This window comes from Pelmatolapia mariae, linkage group LG1 (assembly GCF_036321145.2).
Source record: "Pelmatolapia mariae isolate MD_Pm_ZW linkage group LG1, Pm_UMD_F_2, whole genome shotgun sequence".
In the NCBI taxonomy this organism is placed as follows: Eukaryota; Metazoa; Chordata; class Actinopteri; order Cichliformes; family Cichlidae; genus Pelmatolapia; species Pelmatolapia mariae.
The window spans coordinates 34782564-34803625 of NC_086227.1; the positions used below are offsets into that span (position 1 = coordinate 34782564).

At 39.2% G+C, this 21062-nt stretch overlaps 1 protein-coding gene across 2 annotated transcripts; it reads right to left on the reverse strand.

The window, feature by feature from the left end:
* Positions 1 to 13309: 13309 nt before the first annotated feature.
* Positions 13310 to 20815, reverse strand: mrpl46 (mitochondrial ribosomal protein L46). Of its 2 annotated transcripts, none has more exons than XM_063468274.1 (4): positions 20518 to 20815; positions 17182 to 17383; positions 16613 to 16783; positions 13310 to 14051 (listed from the first exon to the last, which is right to left on the reverse strand). In XM_063468274.1, the coding sequence occupies exons 1-4, from the start codon at positions 20791 to 20793 to the stop codon at positions 13807 to 13809; spliced, it is 894 nt and encodes a 297-aa protein (XP_063324344.1). In that variant the 5' UTR covers positions 20794 to 20815; the 3' UTR covers positions 13310 to 13806. The 2 variants fall into 2 exon arrangements, with proteins under 2 accessions (XP_063324344.1, XP_063324297.1); XM_063468227.1 differs by having other exon boundaries at positions 13313 to 14054; positions 20518 to 20812.
* Positions 20816 to 21062: the final 247 nt, after the last annotated feature.

Below are 21062 nucleotides of genomic sequence, written 5' to 3' on the forward strand. Positions count from 1 at the left end.
CTCTGTACTTTTTTACAATGAAGAATATTTGTGTAGGAGAAAAGAAAGACACATAACTGCAGCCAGATTCTGTTTACTATCAACATAATGATACGTGTAAATACACAGATACTGATTCAGCAGTGATCACTAACAATTATGTTTTCTTGCAAAACTGTAATGACCTCAGCATTACCTTGATTGTTATTGTCTAAGCCAAACCGTAAAAAGATCTATGGCTGCAAACACCAGCCTCTGGTGTGAGAATCATTGTGTTCTTACACCCACCATCCAAGCCGCCTCCTGTTGACTCAGATGCCTCTCATAAATGTAGCTTTTCATTCATTTATTCTTTATTTTTGCCAACAATTTTCCTTACACCTGGAAAAGCAACTGTTCCTATTGCGACAGATATAGCTGTATCATGGTACCTGTGTAATTTGTGTTTTCTGTGTCCACCTGTATATTTTTCATACAGCTGGCTTAGTAAGCTGAACAAATAATGATGCAGAAGGGACGCGCATATTCGTAATCTTGTACATGCCCATCTGTTAATGTCACTGCATGCATTCAGACTTGCATTGTGCTTAAAGTGATACGTAATTGTTGCTTGGTCTGACCTGGGGAGATTTTCCACTGCGAAAAGTAACAAGGGTGCACATTTAGGCGCAAACCTGACAGGATCAGATGCTGTCACATTAACAAAAGGTGTGCATGTATGAAAAGGGATTTTGTTAGCTTTCAGGAATTTGTAGGGTGAGCTGCCATTTCTTTTTGATTTTATGCGGAGAGACAAGTTGTATTTTTCATGATTTTGGTTGGGGTTATATTTGCTCTGCTTCTTAGGGGAGGTGGGTTACTTTCATGTTGAATCTCAGCCACTCTAGGAAGAGGCATAACAGTTACAAATGAATGAAATCTCTGTGCGGTTGCATTGATTAATGTCAGTTACACACTATCTAGCTAACATTATTAAACATAAATGGTGCACATGTTAGCAAAAACCTGTTTTTTGATTTGGATGCATGATCCTTTCCAGTCCCTGATCTGCAATCTGATATTATAAAATATGAAAATATAAATCTTTTTTCGTAGGAAAATTATGTTGTCCCAGTATCAAACAGTTCATCTTATTGAATACTATTCTAAAATGCATTTTCTTTGTACTATTGCAAAATGGGGATATAATTTACACAGAACAAAGAAGAAGATAGGGCTTCAGTGTGTTATTCAAATATACATCAAATCCTGTAAAGGTCTGTTTCAGGGATGAAAGCTGTGACTAGCCGCACAATCACTTATGCCACACTGAAGAACACCACGACTTTTCATCCAGGAAAGCATACTCTACTTTGACGGCATGTGTGTGATTGGAGATGAAGATGCTTTCCCAGCCACTGGATGGAGAGAAATCACATCTCTGCGTCAGGACAGACCGTAGAGAGAGCAAAGGGTCGGCGCACAATACATTTCTTTGTTTATCTCTGTTTGCTTGCCCTTGTTGGTGTCTCTCTGGCTCTGATGGATGGTAGACTAAAGGTTCAGATGGCTCACATCACCTCCCGTTCGCTCACAGATTCTAGCCATCACAGTCTACAACACCCCGCCCCACCTCTTCCTCCTCCTCCCCCAGTCTGCCATTCTGGCAGTTAAAAAAAGTACAGTGCTTACTGCATTCGTTTCATATTGTCTAAATTGAGCTGCAGTCAATAGCTGAGGCTGTCAGCTGACAGCTGAAGTAGAAACACCTGACAAAAATGACCGTTTAAAATGGGGAAAAAAAGAGGAAATTAAAGCATGCCGTCTCATAATTTTAATGACACAAGTGCTTTATTGTGTATTGTATTTGTCTTTTGTCAAGGTTGTCTAAACCTTTAGTCCAGATTTATGGTGTTCCTACATACTCTCTTAATCAGCTTCATACTGTAAGCTATGACATGACATTTTCTGCCAAAGTTAGACCAGCTTCACTTCTTTCACAGGAAAGATTTAAGCCTTCACTCACTGGTTTGAAGTGAATGGATTACAGGTAGAAGAACAGAGATGTCACGTACTCCCAAAGTCACTGTGAATCAAGTCTGATCAAACTATACCTGCAAGTGTTATTCTTTTATTAACAAATACATGAATTCATTTTAACTTGTAAAGGGTTGGAATATGCAATGTGATCAAAGAAAAATAGTTAAATCAATTTTTCAGAGCTAGGGTTCTCAAAGTGTGGCCTAGAGGCCAGTGATGGCCCCTAGAAACATGTTGTCGCCTGCAAACACAACAAGGGAAAAAAGTGTTCAACCAAATCTTTCATTTATCAACAGTTTATGAGCAGCATAATAACAGGATGAGGGGAGCAATTCTCTTCAATTCCATGTCTTTTGTTCTGGTTAGAACAGCTTACTAAACCTTCCCAACACTGATAAATATTGCTGCTACTAGAAATCTGCACTCTGTAAATACGCCAACCTCTGATCAGACACATTACAAGCACAGACTAAAACTGCTTGATTCATGCTGCCCTAAATCATACGCCAGCTTGCTAAACTGGTTCTGCATCATCAAAACTTTGAAACCCAGTCTCCCTTTTATCATCCTTCTTTTAGTGCAGCTCCATGAATTTTCATTCATGGATTTTCACCTCATTTGAAATGAGGTGATGAGAGGATCCACATGCAGGACACAGAGGCAGGCAAAGTAAATTTAAAAAATGAGCTTTTACTGGCCTGTAGCAAAAAAAAAAAAAAAAAAAAGGAAACACAAATTCCACAAACAGGTAAACAAACAGGGAATAAGGAAGCAATGTACTAGTATGCCTGTACTACGAAGCAGGATTTCATCTTGTCCAGGTAACTTCAGGGTTAACCCTGGGTTTTCAGGATGACGAAGTTGGATCACTTTTTACCAGCATAGATCGCCATGGTAACTGCTCCAGAGCAGGTTATGTTCATGGCATTTTTTTAATAACATTTTCTAATAACATCTAATGTCTTTGTCTTTCCCCAATGAGCAACAGTAATATATATAGATTCTTATATGTAACTTTACTTCGGTTGGCTGCAAACAAGTTTCACAACAGTTGTATTGTTCCATAAGCTAAGTATTAATACATGACCCCAAGGCAGGACACCTTTTTGAACTTGTGGACTTCAAATTAACATGTAGCCTAGTCCAAGTCTATGTTTTGAGTTTGTTTTTAAGTTTATTCTCTACTCTGAGATCATTAAACATTACTGAGGTTAAAGCTGAAGGAATAAAGTTTAAAACTGTCTTTTAAACATTTATTTAATGAAATTCTTGATTAAATTATCTTCCAGTCTCTCTTTTGTCTGAATGTGAAAGCTGTGATATTGGCAAGTCTGTCAACTTACAGTCAGCATTTTTGCTGGCTTTTCTTGCTAGCTTCAAATATACTAAACTATTAGTATGGTGGCTTGTCTCTAATCTTACTGGCTAAAACATTTCAAGCTCAAACTTTCAGAAAGCGTTTTTAATGCACACTCCTTTGTTTGTAGTGTTGCTGCTTTGTTGCTTTTAGTCTGCATTGTGTGTTTAACGTCTTCATATTTCTGTAATATTATAGTTATTGTATCTTTGAAAAATTAGCTGCAGTATTTTCATTAATGCCTGTGATTGGTTAGATGCTGTTAACACTACCCCTTCCATGGGAACACACAGGGAAAACCCTGGGTTGACTTATCAAGTTAATATCCAGTGTTAAGATTATCACAGATAATGAAAAGATACCCTGGGTATGTTGAATTTGTTTTATAGTACAGAGCCCTGGAATCCAGATCACACGCAGGGAGAATAAACAGACATCTTGACAAAGTAGAAGACAGAACTATAATAACAGAAAGGACTGATAACAGGAGGGGAGACAGGCATGAACGGGGCCCAGTTGGAGACAATTAATGCAGGACAAGCAATCACAAAGGAGAGGAGATAAAGACAGAGTGCACAGGAAGCGCAGGAAGATGAAAACACATAAACAACACGGAGAGGAGGATCGGAGGACGCCGGAAGCACAAGAAAGAATAAGAATAAAATCAAAACAGGAACCACAACTTCACAAACCCTAAAAAAGAAGCTGGGACCTTGACATTTGTTAGTTTCAAGGTCAGATATTGTTTTACCCTGACCACGTTTCATACTGGCTTCAAGAAATGTTATCAGGTCATTTTTCTCTCCACCTGGGAGGTTTTTTAGTTCAATAGCAGTGTATTTCTTTAAATTACACATTATCGCACTTGTTCATAGTGGATTGTTCTCAGGGCAGTAAGTGGCCTGGCTGGCTCCAGTGGAGGACTAATGTATAAGTTCTGTCAGTTTATTTATCTTTATGTCTGTATGCCTTGCACCACTCAATAAGATGCTTAGGTAAGCAGTGGTGAGTGAATGCACTTTAATGGTGGTTAACAAAAAGGAAAAACTCCCTCAGCAGACGCCTGATTCACTGTTTGCAGCTGCATAAAGGCAAAGCAGGATGGGGCTAGAAGTGTGTGCTTAGCTGACTGTCACTTAATGATTAAGGGTAAGAAATACAGTGCAGTGCTGGTAGAGGTGCATGCTGGGAGAGCGGAATGAAGGAGGGTGGTGGTTAAGACGCTTAAGGTGGTCCATCTCAGTCGGGATCCAGAAGCCCTGCTCAGGGCAACACTCCTTTACCTTCATGTTTCTGTGCCTTTATTGTGTGTTAAATAAAGAGTCTTAATAAGCTTCTTTATCAAATGTTTTGGTAAGCTGCTGTGAATGACTGGTCTGCTTACATCCCACTCAGTCACAAGAGATTTGCATAAAATAGAAAAAAGGCGGCAGTGTGTAAACACAGCTGAGGGTTGCTGTTATTTTATTTGAGTGGAGATGTGAAGCTGCCCTTTATCCTCACTAAGTCAGGTTGACTCCAGAGCTGCTCTGTTTTCCGCAGATGGCTGCTGTCTTCTGGAGCCAGGCATTGTTTATAACTAGAGATGACACTGACGAGTCAGAGTGGAGAAGTTTGACTGTGTGCTATTTGCTGTGAGCACATTTTTACTGCCCTGCCAAACTGCTGGCAGTTTATCTGCACATGGTTTTTTTTTCACAGTTATTTAAATAAGTATTGTTGTGCAACACGTAAGCATAATGTCACATCCAATCTGCCACGGGTGTCACTGAAGATAAAGATGAAGTATGTCATTTTGTGGAGGCTTTTACCCCTGATAGTGCTTGAAAGTGCCACAAGTAAGTGTACTATTATTAGACCAGGTCACCCCAATGGATCTGAGCCCCTCAGCCTGGCAGTGCTTCGCTCTGTGCATTGAACTTCAAAGGACCAAAAGAATAAGGTTAAAAAATTCAGCGGCTGCTTTAGAATCAGTTTGAAATCCCCAGTCAGAACGAGGCCAGTGTGAATATAACAGTGTAGCGGCAGTAGTAACATCTCCTGCTCTGTGTGCAGCAGTTTCAAAACCTGCAGCAGAGGTTGAAAAGCTGCCATCGGCCACCTCTGAGATGCGAACCTCATCCTCTACATTTTCTGCTTCTCTTTTTCCATTTCCAGTGGTGAAAAACTGCAAGACCTTTTCTTTGATTTTTGTTATCCCGGTGCTATCTTTGTGTCTGGATGAAGAGCAAGACTGTTGGCTAGCCTCTGGCAAGATGAGGAAGTGAGACTCTTTAGTGGAGGAAAGTTATGATCCTCCACCTCTGCCTCTCTAGGTGTTCTGACATTTGCATGTCTCATACGATACAAGACAATTAATTAATGTGGAAACTACTACACTCACTTCCTTAGAAAGCAGTTACATAATGTCTCTTTTGTGTCTGGAGGAATTTTTAAGTGATGCTGGTGAACAGGATTGTAAAATTAGTTTTAAAGACTACAAATTAGAACAAGTAACCTACGAACTGAGGTGTGGCAGGTGAGAAAAATGGTTATTAACCAGGCAAGGAAAATGTGCAAGTGGGAATGTAAAGTTTTGGGAAACCTAATGTACTGTTAAAAATCATTTTCTTCATTGTTTATCATTTTGAAATCTGGTGACATGAATAACATTGGTCATCGGTATTCATGTGGATCTGATCTATCAGTTAAACATTTTTCATCAACCACACATACACACGGCAGCTTTCTCCTCGAGCTGGACAACGTGCCATTCACCCTTCAAAGACTAATCAGGAATGGCTCAAGAAACCTGACTACAGCCAAAAATGTTGAGTGACCCTCGACACCCCAGTTCTTAGTTCATCCCCATCTGCTTGATGCACCAGGTGGACCCACAGAGGGCCCACATCATAACCTGCAGGCCCCAAAGTATCCACTACCAACTTAACAGTGTTACAAATTTATATGATAACCTCAGAGGGTCAATGTCCATAGCATGACAGGGCTCAACACAATACTGGCAGCTTCAGTGTTACATATTGGAGTACCCTTTTAATAATACCTGTGAGAGGTTGGAAAATGTATTATTAATCATTCCTTTTATTGATTAATTATTGATCAATATTCAAATCCTTTTCCTGAAGCTCCCAAGCTTTTTTATGCTTCCATAAAGATTCTGCGAGGTGGAAATACTCAGACTTTTATTTGTACACTTTAAATAATGCACCTCTGTTCTACATTTTAGTTAGATCCTCCCAGGCCCTCCTAATTCAGCAATCACCCTAATTCCAGTGATTGTTCCAGTAACATGGAAGACATCATGCAGCTGTTTTCACTGTGCTCAGTAGCACTTTGCAAACTCAGGCTAGTGTAAAATGAAAGAAGTGCCCCCTAGAAGTGTTCTTCTACACCTCCATACAGCTGGGGATCTCTAAAATTGAAGGAGAAGGCACATCCTGGTTTTCAGTCCTACAGTTATGGTTACGAACTGATGGGCTGGCCCTTTATTCCCAACTTGTTTTGAATTCAGAGTTCATCCATGTCCCAGACTGCCTCAACAGCAAGTGGTAGTTTACTGCTTTAGTCTGGGGGCACCTTGACATTGTTTGGGGAACAAAAATGACTCATAAGTGACTAAAAGATTTTTATGGTCACTAGCAATGCTTTGATGGTTTCTGGATTCAGACTGGCAATTTTTGATTCCCAAGTCAGCTTTTCCTGATCTCTAAGGGCTTTTCAATACAAAAAGCATAAAGATCTTTCATGTGACTCCCCTTAGAGATTAAAGCATCCACTGTTTCTCTTTTTGTGCCTGTGATTGATATGACATCAAATACTACAACTGGGTTGAGGCTAGCAGTGGGCTATTGTCAGTCCTTCAGAACACTAAGGTTCTGTGTGCAAACTGAATTGTCCAACAGTTAGAAACGGCCTTGTTTAGTGTGCCCTGACCTTCGCATCCCTCATCTCGACTGTCAGAGCGGGTTCACATAGCACTCAGGCACTCTCACAAACAGCTCAGGCCGCTGGCTTTCAACAAATCCTGAAAATAAAGATGGAAAAATCTAATGGCAATGTCTACAACATTAATAACATCCCGTCCTAGTAGACACAAATAGAAAGAACAGGCTGGTTGCAGGCAGTGAATGGGTCGGGAACATCAGAATGCTCTTACCTAAGATGAATTGTTCTAGCTATTCCAAAGGAACATTAGCCTGATATGATGGATATTTTCAGTATGTTTTAGAGGAAGCCAAACTGATCAGAAAAACTCTGCAGTCCCCCTCTGAGGTCACCACACAGGCCTAATTACACTGCTTCTCACAGTCATCTCAGAGGCTGATGTGCAAATACTGCCATCTACTGCTAGACAGAACAGCCTGGTTGCATCTGAAGCTCATCAGTTTATCTCCAGCAGGCCTTTCAGACCCACACAGTTCAGCATCAAGAGTGCACTCAACACTGCAGCAACACAAATCAGTGCTCAATTTTCAAGGACCCGTTTTTAAGCATTTATGAAACATATGAGTGAATTTCTGAATGATGGCTGGGCCTGACAAAAAAAGGTCTAAAAAATACTGTGAACACAGCAGGACTAAATCATGAATCATACCCTGTAATTAAGTAATGTTTCTGTGCTCAATTCAACTTGGAAATTTCTGAACTCCTCTTGAGAAAATGCAATGAAACAGCTCTTCAAGTCAGACCCCAATAATTAAAGGCCAATTTGATGCATCTGCACTTTTTCAAAAAGCAGACAGCATCCACATGCCAAACATGAACTTTTGCTAAGCTTTATAAGTATACTGCATATCTGAAACAAATATGGTGTTTGCAGTGTGTTACAGCCTCTTAGAGCTATTATATAATCTCTTCTGTTTTGTTGATGCATAAAATCTACTGATGTAGCTCAACTAATATTAAGCTGCTTGCAGTTAATTTTTAATTTTTTTTTTGTATTTTTTCATCTGGCATAATAAGCGGTGAAAAGCTTTGAGCTCAAAATTTGGCATGTCTAACTTTGGAATTTGTGACCTCTGAGTTGAATTGAACACAGCATGAGTCAGCCAGTAGCAGGTCTTTAGTGTGTCATGTCAAACCCTTTTTTAAAAATAGGTGCCATGAATGCAGTAAAAGTGAACATTAGAACAAATTACCGATGTGAGTAGGCATTTAAACTGATTTAAACTGAATCTGTTATGTCATGGCTTTTTCATGTTGTGTGGGTGTTTTGATCATATCTTTCCAAAACATTTTGTCTTTGTTGGGAAATGTGTGTCCACCTCTGCAAAACGGCCAACTGCAAGTCACTCCCACCGGCTTTTACACTTATTTTTACAACTTAGAATGTGGAATCCTTAAGGGACTTAGAACCTGATGTGATATTGCTCCAGTAGCTTCCTAACAAGGTTAGGATACCCAGCTGAGAGAGAAGCTACTCACAGTTCAATAATATGGGATTGGCACCAAAACCCCAGCCTAATCAAATTACGCTCACTGGCCACTTTTTTAAGCATGGAGACATCGTGGAGATGACCTGTTAAAGTTCAAACTGAGTATCAAAAATGGGGAAGAAAGGTGATTTAAGTGACTTTGAGCATGGCATGGTTGATGGTGCCATAAAGACTGGTCTGAGTATTTCAGGACCTGCTGATCTGTGGGATTTCCCACATAACCATCTCTATAGTTTACAGAGAACGGTAAAAAAAAAAAAAAAGAGAGACAAAATATCCAGGGATAGGCACTTCTCTATGCTCTCAATGCTTTGTTGATGTCAGAGGTCAAAAGAGAATCCCCAAACTGCTTCAAGCTGAAAGGGTTACAATGAAGGCATGCAGAACAGCACTGAACCTTGAAGCAGATGGGCTGCAGCAATAGAAGGCCAAACCTGGTTGTCACTCTTTTCACCTAAAGACCAAAAACCAAGGCTACAGTTTGCACAGGTTTTTAAAAAATGGATAAGAGAAGATTGTAAAAAAGTTCCTCTTTTTGATCAGTTTAATTTCTGTTGCAAAATTCAGATTGTAGGGTTAGAATTTGACGTAAACAACAAGAAAGCATGGATCCACCCTGCTTTGTATCAATGGTTCAGGTTGCTGGTGGGGACATAATAGTGTGGGGGGATATTTTCTTGACACACTTTGGGCCCCACAGAACCAATTAAACATAATTTTTTATTGGCCATGCCCATCCTTTCCTGACAACAGTGTGCACATCTTCTGATGGCTATTTGAAGATGACAGTTCCCTGTACGTACAAGGCACCACCTTTTGGGTGTAGTGGAAGGAGACATTAATGCAGCAACTGTGTGACGCTATCATGTCAATAAGGATCAAAATCACTGAGGAGTATTTCCAGAATCTTGTTGAGTCAATGCCATGAAGAATTAAAGCCATTCTGAAGGCAAAACTTTATTTATATGGTGCCAAATCTGTGACAAAGACAGGACAAAAGAACGCTGTGGGATAAGGAGGGCCTCAAGTGCCAAAATTAATCAAATAAACATGTCATTAAATAATTCATTAAATGTGTACTTAATTAATAATCAAAATTAAAACAACAATCAATTAATTAAATATATGAATAATGAATTAATTAAATGTAATTTCGTTTATTAATTGAAGAAGAAACACTCAGTGCATCATGGAAACCCCAAGCATGCTTATCCAAAGTCCAACCTGATACTAGCAAGTTGTAACTAGCAAAGTGTCCAGGCAGTGCAGACATGACCAAAAAGATAACTATGTAATTATTAGTTCGAATGGGATTGCAACAATACATCATCCCTAGAACACAAAGACACAGGAACCAAGTACAGACAAATGAGAAATTAAAGGAAAGAGCAGCATAAAGTGTCCTAATAAGGTTTTGGACCTCCATGTGCTACATAAGTAAGTTTTGGCACTGATTCTCCAAGACCATTCTTCCAAAACATATTCCCTCATATGGTGTTTTCATGATGATGATGATGGTGAAGAGTGCTGTCTATAATATCAATCCAAAATTTCTTGATGTTCAGCTGAGTTGTGATCTAGTGACTTTGAAGAACAAAGCATGTGCTTTTATCGTGTTTATATTCATCAGTGGATCTATGGCTGAGAGTATGGTTGTCCTGGAAACCACTCGCAGCAGGATAGAAATGCTTCATTATAAGATAAAGGTAATCAGTCTGAACCACTTTGTATTGATTTGCAGCCCCTTTCCCTTTCCACTCAGGGGATGGGTGAACCAAAACCATGACAGCATAACAGAGCCACTGGATCCCCCTCACAGGGTTTAGGTTTTCCCTTTTAATGTCATTTTAACTAGTCATTGTCTATTATCAACATTCAAGATTACATTACAGATATCTGGAGAAATGTTTCGTTTTTGATATATGAAGTAAAATGTCAAGTGAAACTTTGTAGATATCTGAAATGAGAGTTGTTCCCATTAATGATGAGTCAGAATGAACATTCTGGATATCAAAAATGAAATTATGGACATCTGAAATTGGAAGCTGAACACATGTGAATGACAAAGTGTCAGGATTTGTACTAGGAAGAATTTCTTTGTGGCTATCTTGAATGTTTGTCTTGCCAATTTGAAGGAAGAAGGGATTGAATTACAAATCATCTGTGACTACTAAATGTTGAAAATAGCACTTTTACAGTTAAGGGGTTCTGAGCATCTTAAATTTAGGTTTGACCATTAAAACTAAAGTCATGCGTAACCTAAAATAAAACTTCTTTGACTGTCTGATTGTATGCTATCTTTAATTACCACTCTGACTAGTTGTGGTAGATGCAATGCAAAAAATGTCATGATTTGAATATTGTCTTATATCAGTGTTCAATATCAGTATGCTTATATACAGAATAAGTCATGATACGCACTGGGTGAAGTTGATTAAAGTCAAACTTTAAGTGAGTATGTATAATGTATATATGAAATATTAAAATTATGTTCTAAATGGTTTTACATGTTATAATCAAAGGCTGAATCTCAGCTATAGCACGGCCCAGATTGATGGAAGTTGATGAGTAGTAAAATTCACAATTGGAAAATAACAATGAGTCTAAATATTTTAAAAATGTAGTCTGTATAAAAACGAATGAAAGGAAAATTCATAGACTACTTAGACTACGATGACCTGGATAACTGAGAACCTTCACAATGAAAGGAAAGTTTTCACTTGGAAGAGTTGGCTTAGGTTTCTTTTTAACATTAGGAGGAAACATTAAGTGGAGCGTCTGAGAAACCTTCTGCAAGGAAGTTCATTTCAGTTTGTGCATCCTGGTAAATTTTGTGGTGCACGTTATCATTTATGTAAAGCAGGCATGTCCAACTCCAGTCCTCGAGAGCTACTGTCCTGCAGCTTGCATCCCTGTTCCGACACACCTGAATCAAATGAACTGCTTGTTACAAGGCCTTTGCCAGACTTGATGGCATGCTGAAGAAGTAATCCAGTCATTTGATTCAGCTGTGTTGGAGTAGGGATACATCTAAAATCTGCAGGACAGTAGCTCTCGAGGGCTGGAGTTGGACACCCCTGTTGTAAAGGAATATATTAAAGAAAGGCTCCTGTTTTGCTCTCTTTTTCAAATATTTGTTCTCTTGCTGATTAAAAAAAATCTCATTTAATATTATCACTAATGAGTCAACACACATGCATGCATGATTTAATCTTCTGTCCTCTTTTGTGTCTTTTGTCTGGAGAAGTCACCTCTTTAAATATGCATGGGGCACATGTTCACACTATTGATAAATTCATTTTAATTAATTTATAACCCTCTGGACTTAAATAGCTCAGATGTGTTTCAGCATTATTTCTGCTCACGTTCAAAACTTTCTGCACAAGACTGAATCCCACGAGTGTGTTTTGGGATGGATTTTGAAAGAAAAAATATCCAAACTGTGTTATTGAGAAAGCTCTAAACTAGAAAAAGAGGCAAGCTTGCATTGAAATGATTTAGCAGCCAAGCAAACAACACTTCTAAAGTTGAAAATTTCACCCAATGGTTGAAAGAAATTATTGGTTTGAGACTGTTTGAGATAAATGTCCTTCTTGAACTCCATTTTTTTTTTTTTCCACACACCTGTCTACGTTTGCACAGCACTATGTGTGCATGCATGTCTGTGTATTTGTAGCGGGGATAATTACATTTGCCCCAAAAGATTTAGTGGTTGTATGAAATCGTATTTCATATTCAAGTTTAAAAATAATAAACACATTGCTGAAAAACAGGAAAGGGCCCCATGTGAGAATTTCTTGCTTCTTTGACAAACTTTGTGGCAGTGTGAAAATTAAAGACTTTCTACTAAGTCTTCTACTGCATTCATGCTTATTTATTAGACAAATGTTTGGCCTCTAAATATTCCCTGCAGCACCCACGAAATCCGTGTCTATCCTCTTCTTCATATTGAATGACGGGCAATCTTAATTAGGACAGTCTGTAGCTGTGTAGGCTATCAAGCTGTGATAAATGATATGACACATCATCTCTGGAGGCCTACTATTGGCTAATATAGTACTTAAGGGAGGACACTGTGGGTAGATCATAGCCCTCATTTTAATACTTGCATCAGCATTTAAGAATTGCACTTTGTTTTGAAAGTTGCTTTCAGGTGTTACTTTCGAGCTTTTTTGATTGTTTTTTTCCCCTAAGTTTCATTTTTGCCTTGATTTCATAGTATTACTTAGAGGGATGGTTAGAAGGTTGTGATCTGTAGGGCAGGAATCAAACCAAGAAAAGGATATTTTCATCTCATTGGTCTATGTTTAGGTCCGTTCTTAAGAGCATTTCTTTGAGCACAAAATGAGCCAATCCAGATGAGTACTAGTGACAGTTTGGGTTTGGAAGATAACTGGTGATTGCAAGACAACCATATTAGATTCATCTCAAATACTGCATCCGGGACATCTCACCATGTTCCGACAGAAAACACATTCAGATTTGTCTGGGGCGTACATGATTTACTTTTGTGAGAATGACCAATACAAGAAAAAAAAATTCTTGGTGATGGCATGATGTATAGGCACTGTAGGCACTGACAACCCACAGATGATGCTAGTGTGCAGCGAGGTGAACCATGAAGACAGCCAATATCATACACATAGCGTCAGTTTCCATGCGGGTAAATTTACATTACTTTTCCAGTAAATTGCCACCTAGCACCTCCATTCCCATGACATTCCTGATCAGGTAGTATATCTAGTGAAAATTAACTTAAGTAACATCTACCCTAAACTTCTTGAAACTTGTCCCAGGCAGATACTCCTAACAGACAAAAATATCACACAGTCTCAGGACAACATTACAGTCAAGTAGATATTACTTTGGTTCAGGTGTGAGAAAACACTTTATTTGTAGAATGAAATATACAGACATGTCACAAGATATTTTGATATACAAGATGACAGATAAGCAATAAAGGTAACTTTCTGGGGCTCATAAATGTAAGTCAGTGTTCCTGTATAACTTTAAGTGTCACAAGTCTAGGATGAAGCGTTCGACCTTCATCATGTACGCTGGTTTGAGGTATTTCTGCAGTTCACTCTTCTTCACCCACAGAAAAGGAGCTTTTTTGGTTTTGGGAGGGGCACCATCTGCCAGGACGGCTTTGAAGAAGAATACTTTTGTCCCGATTGAGTTCTCCGTCCGAATGGCTTTGGGCAGTTTGTACTTGTACACTCCGCAGGGGGCGTTGCCAAGGAAAGTCGCCTTGAAACCAGCTGCTGCAGGTAGGAAAACAGGCTGTGAGTTCATACAGATGGAAACAAAAGTGCAGATGTTGCTAACCTTTATGCAGCTTTTAACACTTTCTAATGGTGCCGCTTTATGTTGTCGCATTCCTGTTGATCATCAGTGTTTGACTCCTCTAATTAAAGTGTTACATCACCCTCATATTCTGTTTCTCTTCTGTGCTGCGACAACAACCCACTTTTTAATCTAATGTCATGTCGTGTAAATCCCCACGGTCCCTGCTGGCTCAATGTGCAGAGTGAGGCACAACACGGCCATGTTAGAGATTCTCACCGAGTCCAGCTATATTAAAAATGGATCAACTTCTGCTCCTCTAAGACACCTTAAATAAAATCCTCTACCAAATGTTATTGTCAGGGGAATGGCTTAGGAAGTGATTGATGGAGCTGACACATTAATAGCTTGAGAAATGTTGTGAAATGGTTTAGTACAGTCAGTCTGTGGACTCTTATTTAAATGCTTTAAAGCTTGGAAACAAGTTGAGAATCAGACAGTTAATATATTTAATGTGAGGGCTCATTACTGGGTGACTGGGAATATTTCTGCCATTAGTCATCAGCTTTCACCTCTCACCCCTAACTTTGGTTAAATCGTCTGCTTATTATTTCCGAAACAGGCTCTAATCTACGGCTGAGATCAGTGGACGTCTTAGCGGAGATGACAGCTCGGGGCCAAGCACTGCTCTACGAGGTGTATGCAAATGAGTTGTCGGAGACGGGTTTCAGAGGGGATTTACAGTAAACCTCTTGTTGTGGATAATGAATTTATGAATGATCACATCAGACTTTAAAGATCCTTAGGATAAAGCTGGATCATTATAACAAAAGAGATCAGGATGCTAATACAGTAAGAATGCAGCAAATGAAGCATGTGGACAATAATTTTGGATATTAACAGTACCTCAAATCCTGCCCTTAACACTTATTTTAAAATGTGCTTAAATATCCAACACACACTTGCACTTTGGGGTACTTGTTTAAATGTGGGAAGTTCTTAGCTGATAAAAACATATTTAACAAATATCAGCAGATTAATTTGTTTTTGCTTCACTTGCTACATAAGGCTGTCCAAAGACTGGATCTGTCTTAATACCCATGTACAATGCTATGAAAAAGTATGTGCCTCCTTCCTGACAAAGTCATCAGTCTATAAAATCTTACAAACCCATGTCTGAGACATTAGGACTGCAGTGAACCACTGTGAGTGCCATTATCCACAAATGGAGAAACCCTAGAACAATGGTGAACCTTCCCAGGATTCATCCACAAGATCACAAAAGAAACCAGAACAACATCTAAAGATCTGCAGGCCTCACTTGCCTCAATTAAGGTCAGAATTGATTATTTAACAACAAGAAAGAGACTGGGGAAAAATGTCATTCATGGGAGAGTTCCAAGGAGAAAACCACTGCTGACCAGAAAAACCCCACAAAGGCTCGTCTCACATTTGCCAAAAAATAAACCCCATTGTTGAACCCCAAGACTTTTGGGAAAATACTCCCTGGACTGATGAGACAAAAGTTGAACTTTTTGAAAGGTTTGCATCCCATTGCTATGTCGTGAAATGCATTTCATAAAAATGACATATCAACAAACATGGTGGTAGCAGTATGATGGGTCTGTGGAAGACTTGCTGAAACTGATGCAACCATGAATTCTGCTCTCTGCCAGAAATTCCAGAGAACGTTCGACCATCAGTTTATGCCATGAAGCTCAGCCCCACTTGGATTATGCAGCAGCACAGTGATTGGGAACACTTCAGCAGGTCCACCTCTAAATGCCTCAAAAAAATAAAGGTTTTAGAGCAGTCTAGTCAAAGTCCAGAGTAAAATCAGCTTTGGCATAATTAAGGCTTTGACCTTGAAATCAGAAATGGGGCAAAGCCTTGTTCACAGCATTTTTTGAATAAAATATGATCTAAAAATTCTTTTCATCCTTCTTAACATGAGAATACTACTAAAGAGACAAATGTTTCAAATCCCAGAAAACTGAACAAGAAATAATGAATTAGACAGGATGTGGGTACTGGGACATGCTCTATGTATAATTAGTGTAGTTTGATTAGGCTGTACAAAATCTGAAAATATTTGGGGGTTAAAATAAGTACTATTTGTTCAGATATTTAGAATTTACAATTCATTTCATATTAAAGTGGGCTGCAATTAGCCAAAATATGAAGGCTTTCCAAAAATCATGAAAATAAAGTATTTTCCATCATAAAGCATCAAATATGAAGGGAATTAACCGCAGTTTACATCCTCGTTTATTAATGGGAAATTTATCTACTAACACTGTGTTCGTAGTGCTGATGCCTTAGTAATTCTCTGATTTAAACCAGCACTAATTACAGTTTAGAGAAAAATGATTTAATCAGGAAAATAAGGGCAGATTAATCAAAAAAAAAAAAGTAGTCACAGACCCATTCAAGTTTGAAGTACACCTGAATTAATTTATAAAATCCATAAGAAGCTGTTAGGAAACTAAATTTGTTAAATAATTCTGGTGCTTAGCAGCCTGAAAACTTAAGTTACCTGGCAGGGAGGTGAGAGCTCTCTCAGCCGTCTGTCGCAGCGTTTCCCCCTCCTGCCACCGAGTCTGAGGCAGCAGCCAGAGCTTCTCATCACCCACTTCCTGCTCGGCCAGAAGAACCAGGGAGTCGGCCAAGCAGCGCTCTGCTGAGGTCAAGTCCTTATCTACATCAGCTAAACCAGAGACAGGAGGCAGTCAGCAGCTTCACAACAGCTCTGTCATTGTCTGCAAAACTCACACTAACTTTTCAAATGTCACAGGGAGCAAAATGCTAATTTAGAATTCCGGAGCAAATAGATTTTCTGAATATCAAAAAATACATTAAAGGCTATTCGCTCTCTGGTAATTTCATTTAAATCCAGCTCTGTGAGACTCCTTCAGATAATCTAATTTTCATTCTCATTCTGTTTTACTTGATTAATGATTGGAGCACCACTAAAGGCTGAATACTACAATACATCACATTAAATTATAGACATTTCATCAGGCGCATTTGCAGTGCTTGAGTATATTTTCATACTGTGTGCATGCTGGTCTACTCCTTTACTGATCATACACTGCCTAAACTGACCTCTGACCCTTAGCGCTGGTTGAAAGCTCTTCATTTTCTGCTCCCAGATGTCTTCCAAGTCCTGAGCCATCATTATCTCCTGGTCCCCGTGGCTGTCCTCTTCATCTGAATCGTAGTCGTCCGCCTGCTTACGACTCATCCTCTCTGCATCTTCCAGCAGGCGCAGCTCGTGGTCCGACAGAACGCTCTTTTCCAGCTCGATCTGAAAGAATCCAGAAGAGGCCTGTGTCTCAAAAGGACATCTTTCAGTCTGGGCATTGCTGCCGAGTCTCATGTTGTCACTGTGGCGAGCAACCCTTTAACCATCCCCAAACCCCAGATGAACATTATACTAGAGCTGAAAAATTCAACTTTTTTTTTCATTATTCAGAATTGATATTTTACAACAGAAATTAGTACTTTTTAAAGACATGGGGATTTAGCTATAATTTACCAACTTTTCCTGTTTCATGGACGTACAAAAAGACTTCTTCAAGGCAACTATAACTTGAACAAATGTTTGTTACAACAAAAGTATGAAGCAGAGCTACAGCAGCAAAGGACCACACAGGGTGTCACTTCTGTCAGCTAACAACAACAAACTGAAGCTACAATTTGCACATGCTCACCAAAATTGCCTGGTCTTCAAAAATGCAACATTTGGATTGCAGGGTCAAAATTTGGCAAACACAACATCAAATATGGATCCATGCAGCTTTGAATCAGCAGTTCAGGTTCATAGTCGTGGTGCAATAGTGTGGGAGCATTGTTTTTGAGCATTGCTGCTGACCACATCCATCCCATTATAACAACAATATAGCCATCTTCTGATGGGTGCTTCCAGCAGGATAACACACCATCACAAAGCTCAAATCATCTCAACCTTGTTTCTTGAACTTCACAATGAATTTTCTTTACTCAAATGACCTGCACAGTCACCAGACATCAATCCAATACAGCACCTCAGGGATGTAGAGGAATTTTGGAATAAAGCACCTTTGCTGCCACAAAGAATTTAAGCAGCTCCGAAGGGAAAAAAGAGTACCAGTAAAGTAAACTGCCTGGTGCGTGTATATAATATTACAAAGCTGAAGGTTCACATCAAATTTGGCCAAAGTTTGAAATAATGAAGTAAATCTGAGTTAAAATAATCTCAGCAGCCCAAAGGTTGAGGCTTTAGACTACTCTGAACATTTTTTCCAACATTTCTTTATAAAACCATCTGTTATTCAGACAGCACACAACACCACACAGTAAACCTCCATCTGCATCTCTGCTTCCTCATGCATTTGACAGCAAACAAAGTGAGAAGAATTTTGAGGTCAGGACTTCTTGAGTTGGTTTGAACTGATTAACCACTGATTAACAAGTTACATTACTTCTGCTTAAAACTTTGCCATTGCCTCTGTTTTAAGTCTATACTTGACATATAACTTTTTTTAAATGAGAGCTGTGCAGCTCTTTGATTTGTCTAGATATAATTTGGCCTCCAACAATTATTACAGCAAGATAATAGAGATAAAAATGAATACCACCGTGTTCTGCAATAATTTTCTTGCTTTGTGCATACATTTCAATTAATTCACACAACTGTGGCAGATCTGAATATTAGTTATCAGTTATAATTCCAGAAAGAACACTTAAATAAACATACGTGTTATATATGTTATGTTATATATATATATATAAATCTATGAGTAATTCTGTTAAATAATAATGACTTCAATACTGACGAAACATAACGGTGACGATTCTTGCCACCTCAAGTGCCACAATAGAGTGAATAAAATGTGCTAAAATATTTTTATGACAAAAAAATGGGGAGCACACTGCAGTGTTTAGTGCTTTTGCCGCACAGCAGAGAAGAATCTACCGCCCAGCTGGGGATGTTCTGCATGGAATTTGCATGTTCTCCATATCCATGTTTGGGTTCTTTCCAGCTTCCTCTCATAATCCAAAGACATGGATGTTAGGTTAATTGGTGGTTATAAACTGGTTGGTGGATCATTCCATCTCAAATCATAAAATTTTCTGTTTGACCGAAAATAAAGCACTTAGGCATGCAGACTGCTTCTACTAACATTTGTAAAAGAACAGGTCGTTCTTAGGAGCTCAGTGAAGCGTGTTAGTGTGATATGTTTGTCCGCTGACAAGAGAATGGTATTCGTCTGACTGCATTGTGCCAAGTGTACAGTTTGGGCGATTATGGTGTGGGCCTTGACTTCAGCATACCAAGATATTTTGGGCAATTTCACACTCCCAACTTTGTAGCAACAATTTGGGGATGCCCACTTACTGTTCCAACATGACTGTGCACCAGTACACAAAGCAAGGTCCATAAAGACATAGAAGAATATGGCTGGTGTGGAAGAACTTGACTGGCCTGCACAGAGTCCGGATATAAAATGAAAACTTCAGGCTTTTACCTTTAATAGTTTTTGAGATACTCATGTTCAAATATTGCCTCAGTTTTCAAAATGCCAAATAACATGTGAGTGAGTGGCCTGACCATTTTTCAGATTTTAATATCCATACATCCATTTTCTTTTCCTCATCCAATTTATCCAATACTTTTATTTTTTTTCTTTCAGCTGCTGCCTTCAGGGGTTGCCACAATGGATCATCAGCTCCCATCTCACCCGATCCCTTGCAGCCTCCTCTGTCACACCAGCCATCTATATGGCTGTCCTCTTTCACTACATTCATGAACCTCCTCTGAGTTCTTCCTCTTTCCCTCCTGCCTGCCAGCTCCGTCGTCAAAATCCTTTGCCCATAGTACCCACTATTCCTCCTCTGAAAATGGCTAAACCATCCCCACCTTACCTTTCTATCTTTTGCCTCCAAACTCCTCAGCCTGAGCTGTCCCTCTGATGTATTCATTTCTAATCTTGTCCATCCTGTTCAATCCCAATGAAAATCCACCACCTCCAAAACATACATCATATCAGGTCTCACCTTACCTTTCACTCTTGCTGCTAACTTCTTATAAATCACCCCTGACACTCGTCTCCATCCAATCCACCCTGCCTGCACTCTCTTCTCCAAATACTTATTTTCTGATATCCACAAACATATTTATATAAATATTTTGTTGGGACAGCCCAGTTTTCATCTTGGAGGACTGTCTTGCACTGCATCGTGTATCACAAAATCACTGGATTCTATATTCTCACTGCTAGCCTTGATATAGTGATAGCTGTGAAATATAAATTGTAACATCCCCCAAGCATCATATATTTCTGCCTAGAACCAAAATGTGTGTTTTCTTTTCAAATGTGAACGCTAAGAAAAACAAAACAAAAACAGTTTATTCTTTTCACTCATAGTCTTCAGCCCTTCCATGATACGAAGACTCACCTGGTGAAGCATCTGTTTGAACTGTTGCTCGATAGGGATGCAGTCCGCTGAGATGACCGGCAGCCTTTGCAGACACACCGCTGCCATCAGAGTCCACGGTGAATTCGCTCTTTCCGCCGCTTCATTGATCTGAAAAGCCGCACGGCAAATAGTAGCGCTGGAAAACTGACGGAAGCCCGTGTTTCCGACGGGAGATCTGCTGAAACGAGACATAAACTGTAGGAGAGGCCGACTTGCCATTCTTCCACAGGGCGCAGCCATCTTTTTCTGTTGCATTCAACGTACAAGCAAAAAAATAATAAATAAATCCTAACATTAGAAAATGCAAATTAAAACAAAATGGAAGTAGGATTCTTTACGTAATTTCTCTGCGGATAGTAGTTTATAGAGCAATTATATTATTTATTGTTTTTAAGTAAAACGCTACAATGTTTTGTTGACGAAGATACGTTTTTATTAAACACAAAATGGCATAATATCGAGGGTTTTTTAAGTACTTGAAAGCACCATTTCCGTTCTCGACCCACAATTCTATGCGGGAAAAC

Bases quoted from the DNA above. Each gene is read 5' to 3' on its own strand.
- mrpl46 (XM_063468227.1), bottom strand. From the start codon at position 20,793: ATGCAACAGAAAAAGATGGCTGCGCCCTGTGGAAGAATGGCAAGTCGG. The intron at 16,784-17,181 runs GTCAGTTTAGGC...TCTCTGGTTTAG, and splicing joins ACCAGCGCTAAGGGTCAGAG to CTGATGTAGATAAGGACTTG. The intron at 14,055-16,612 runs GTAACTTAAGTT...TCCTACCTGCAG, and splicing joins AGCTCTCACCTCCCTGCCAG to CAGCTGGTTTCAAGGCGACT.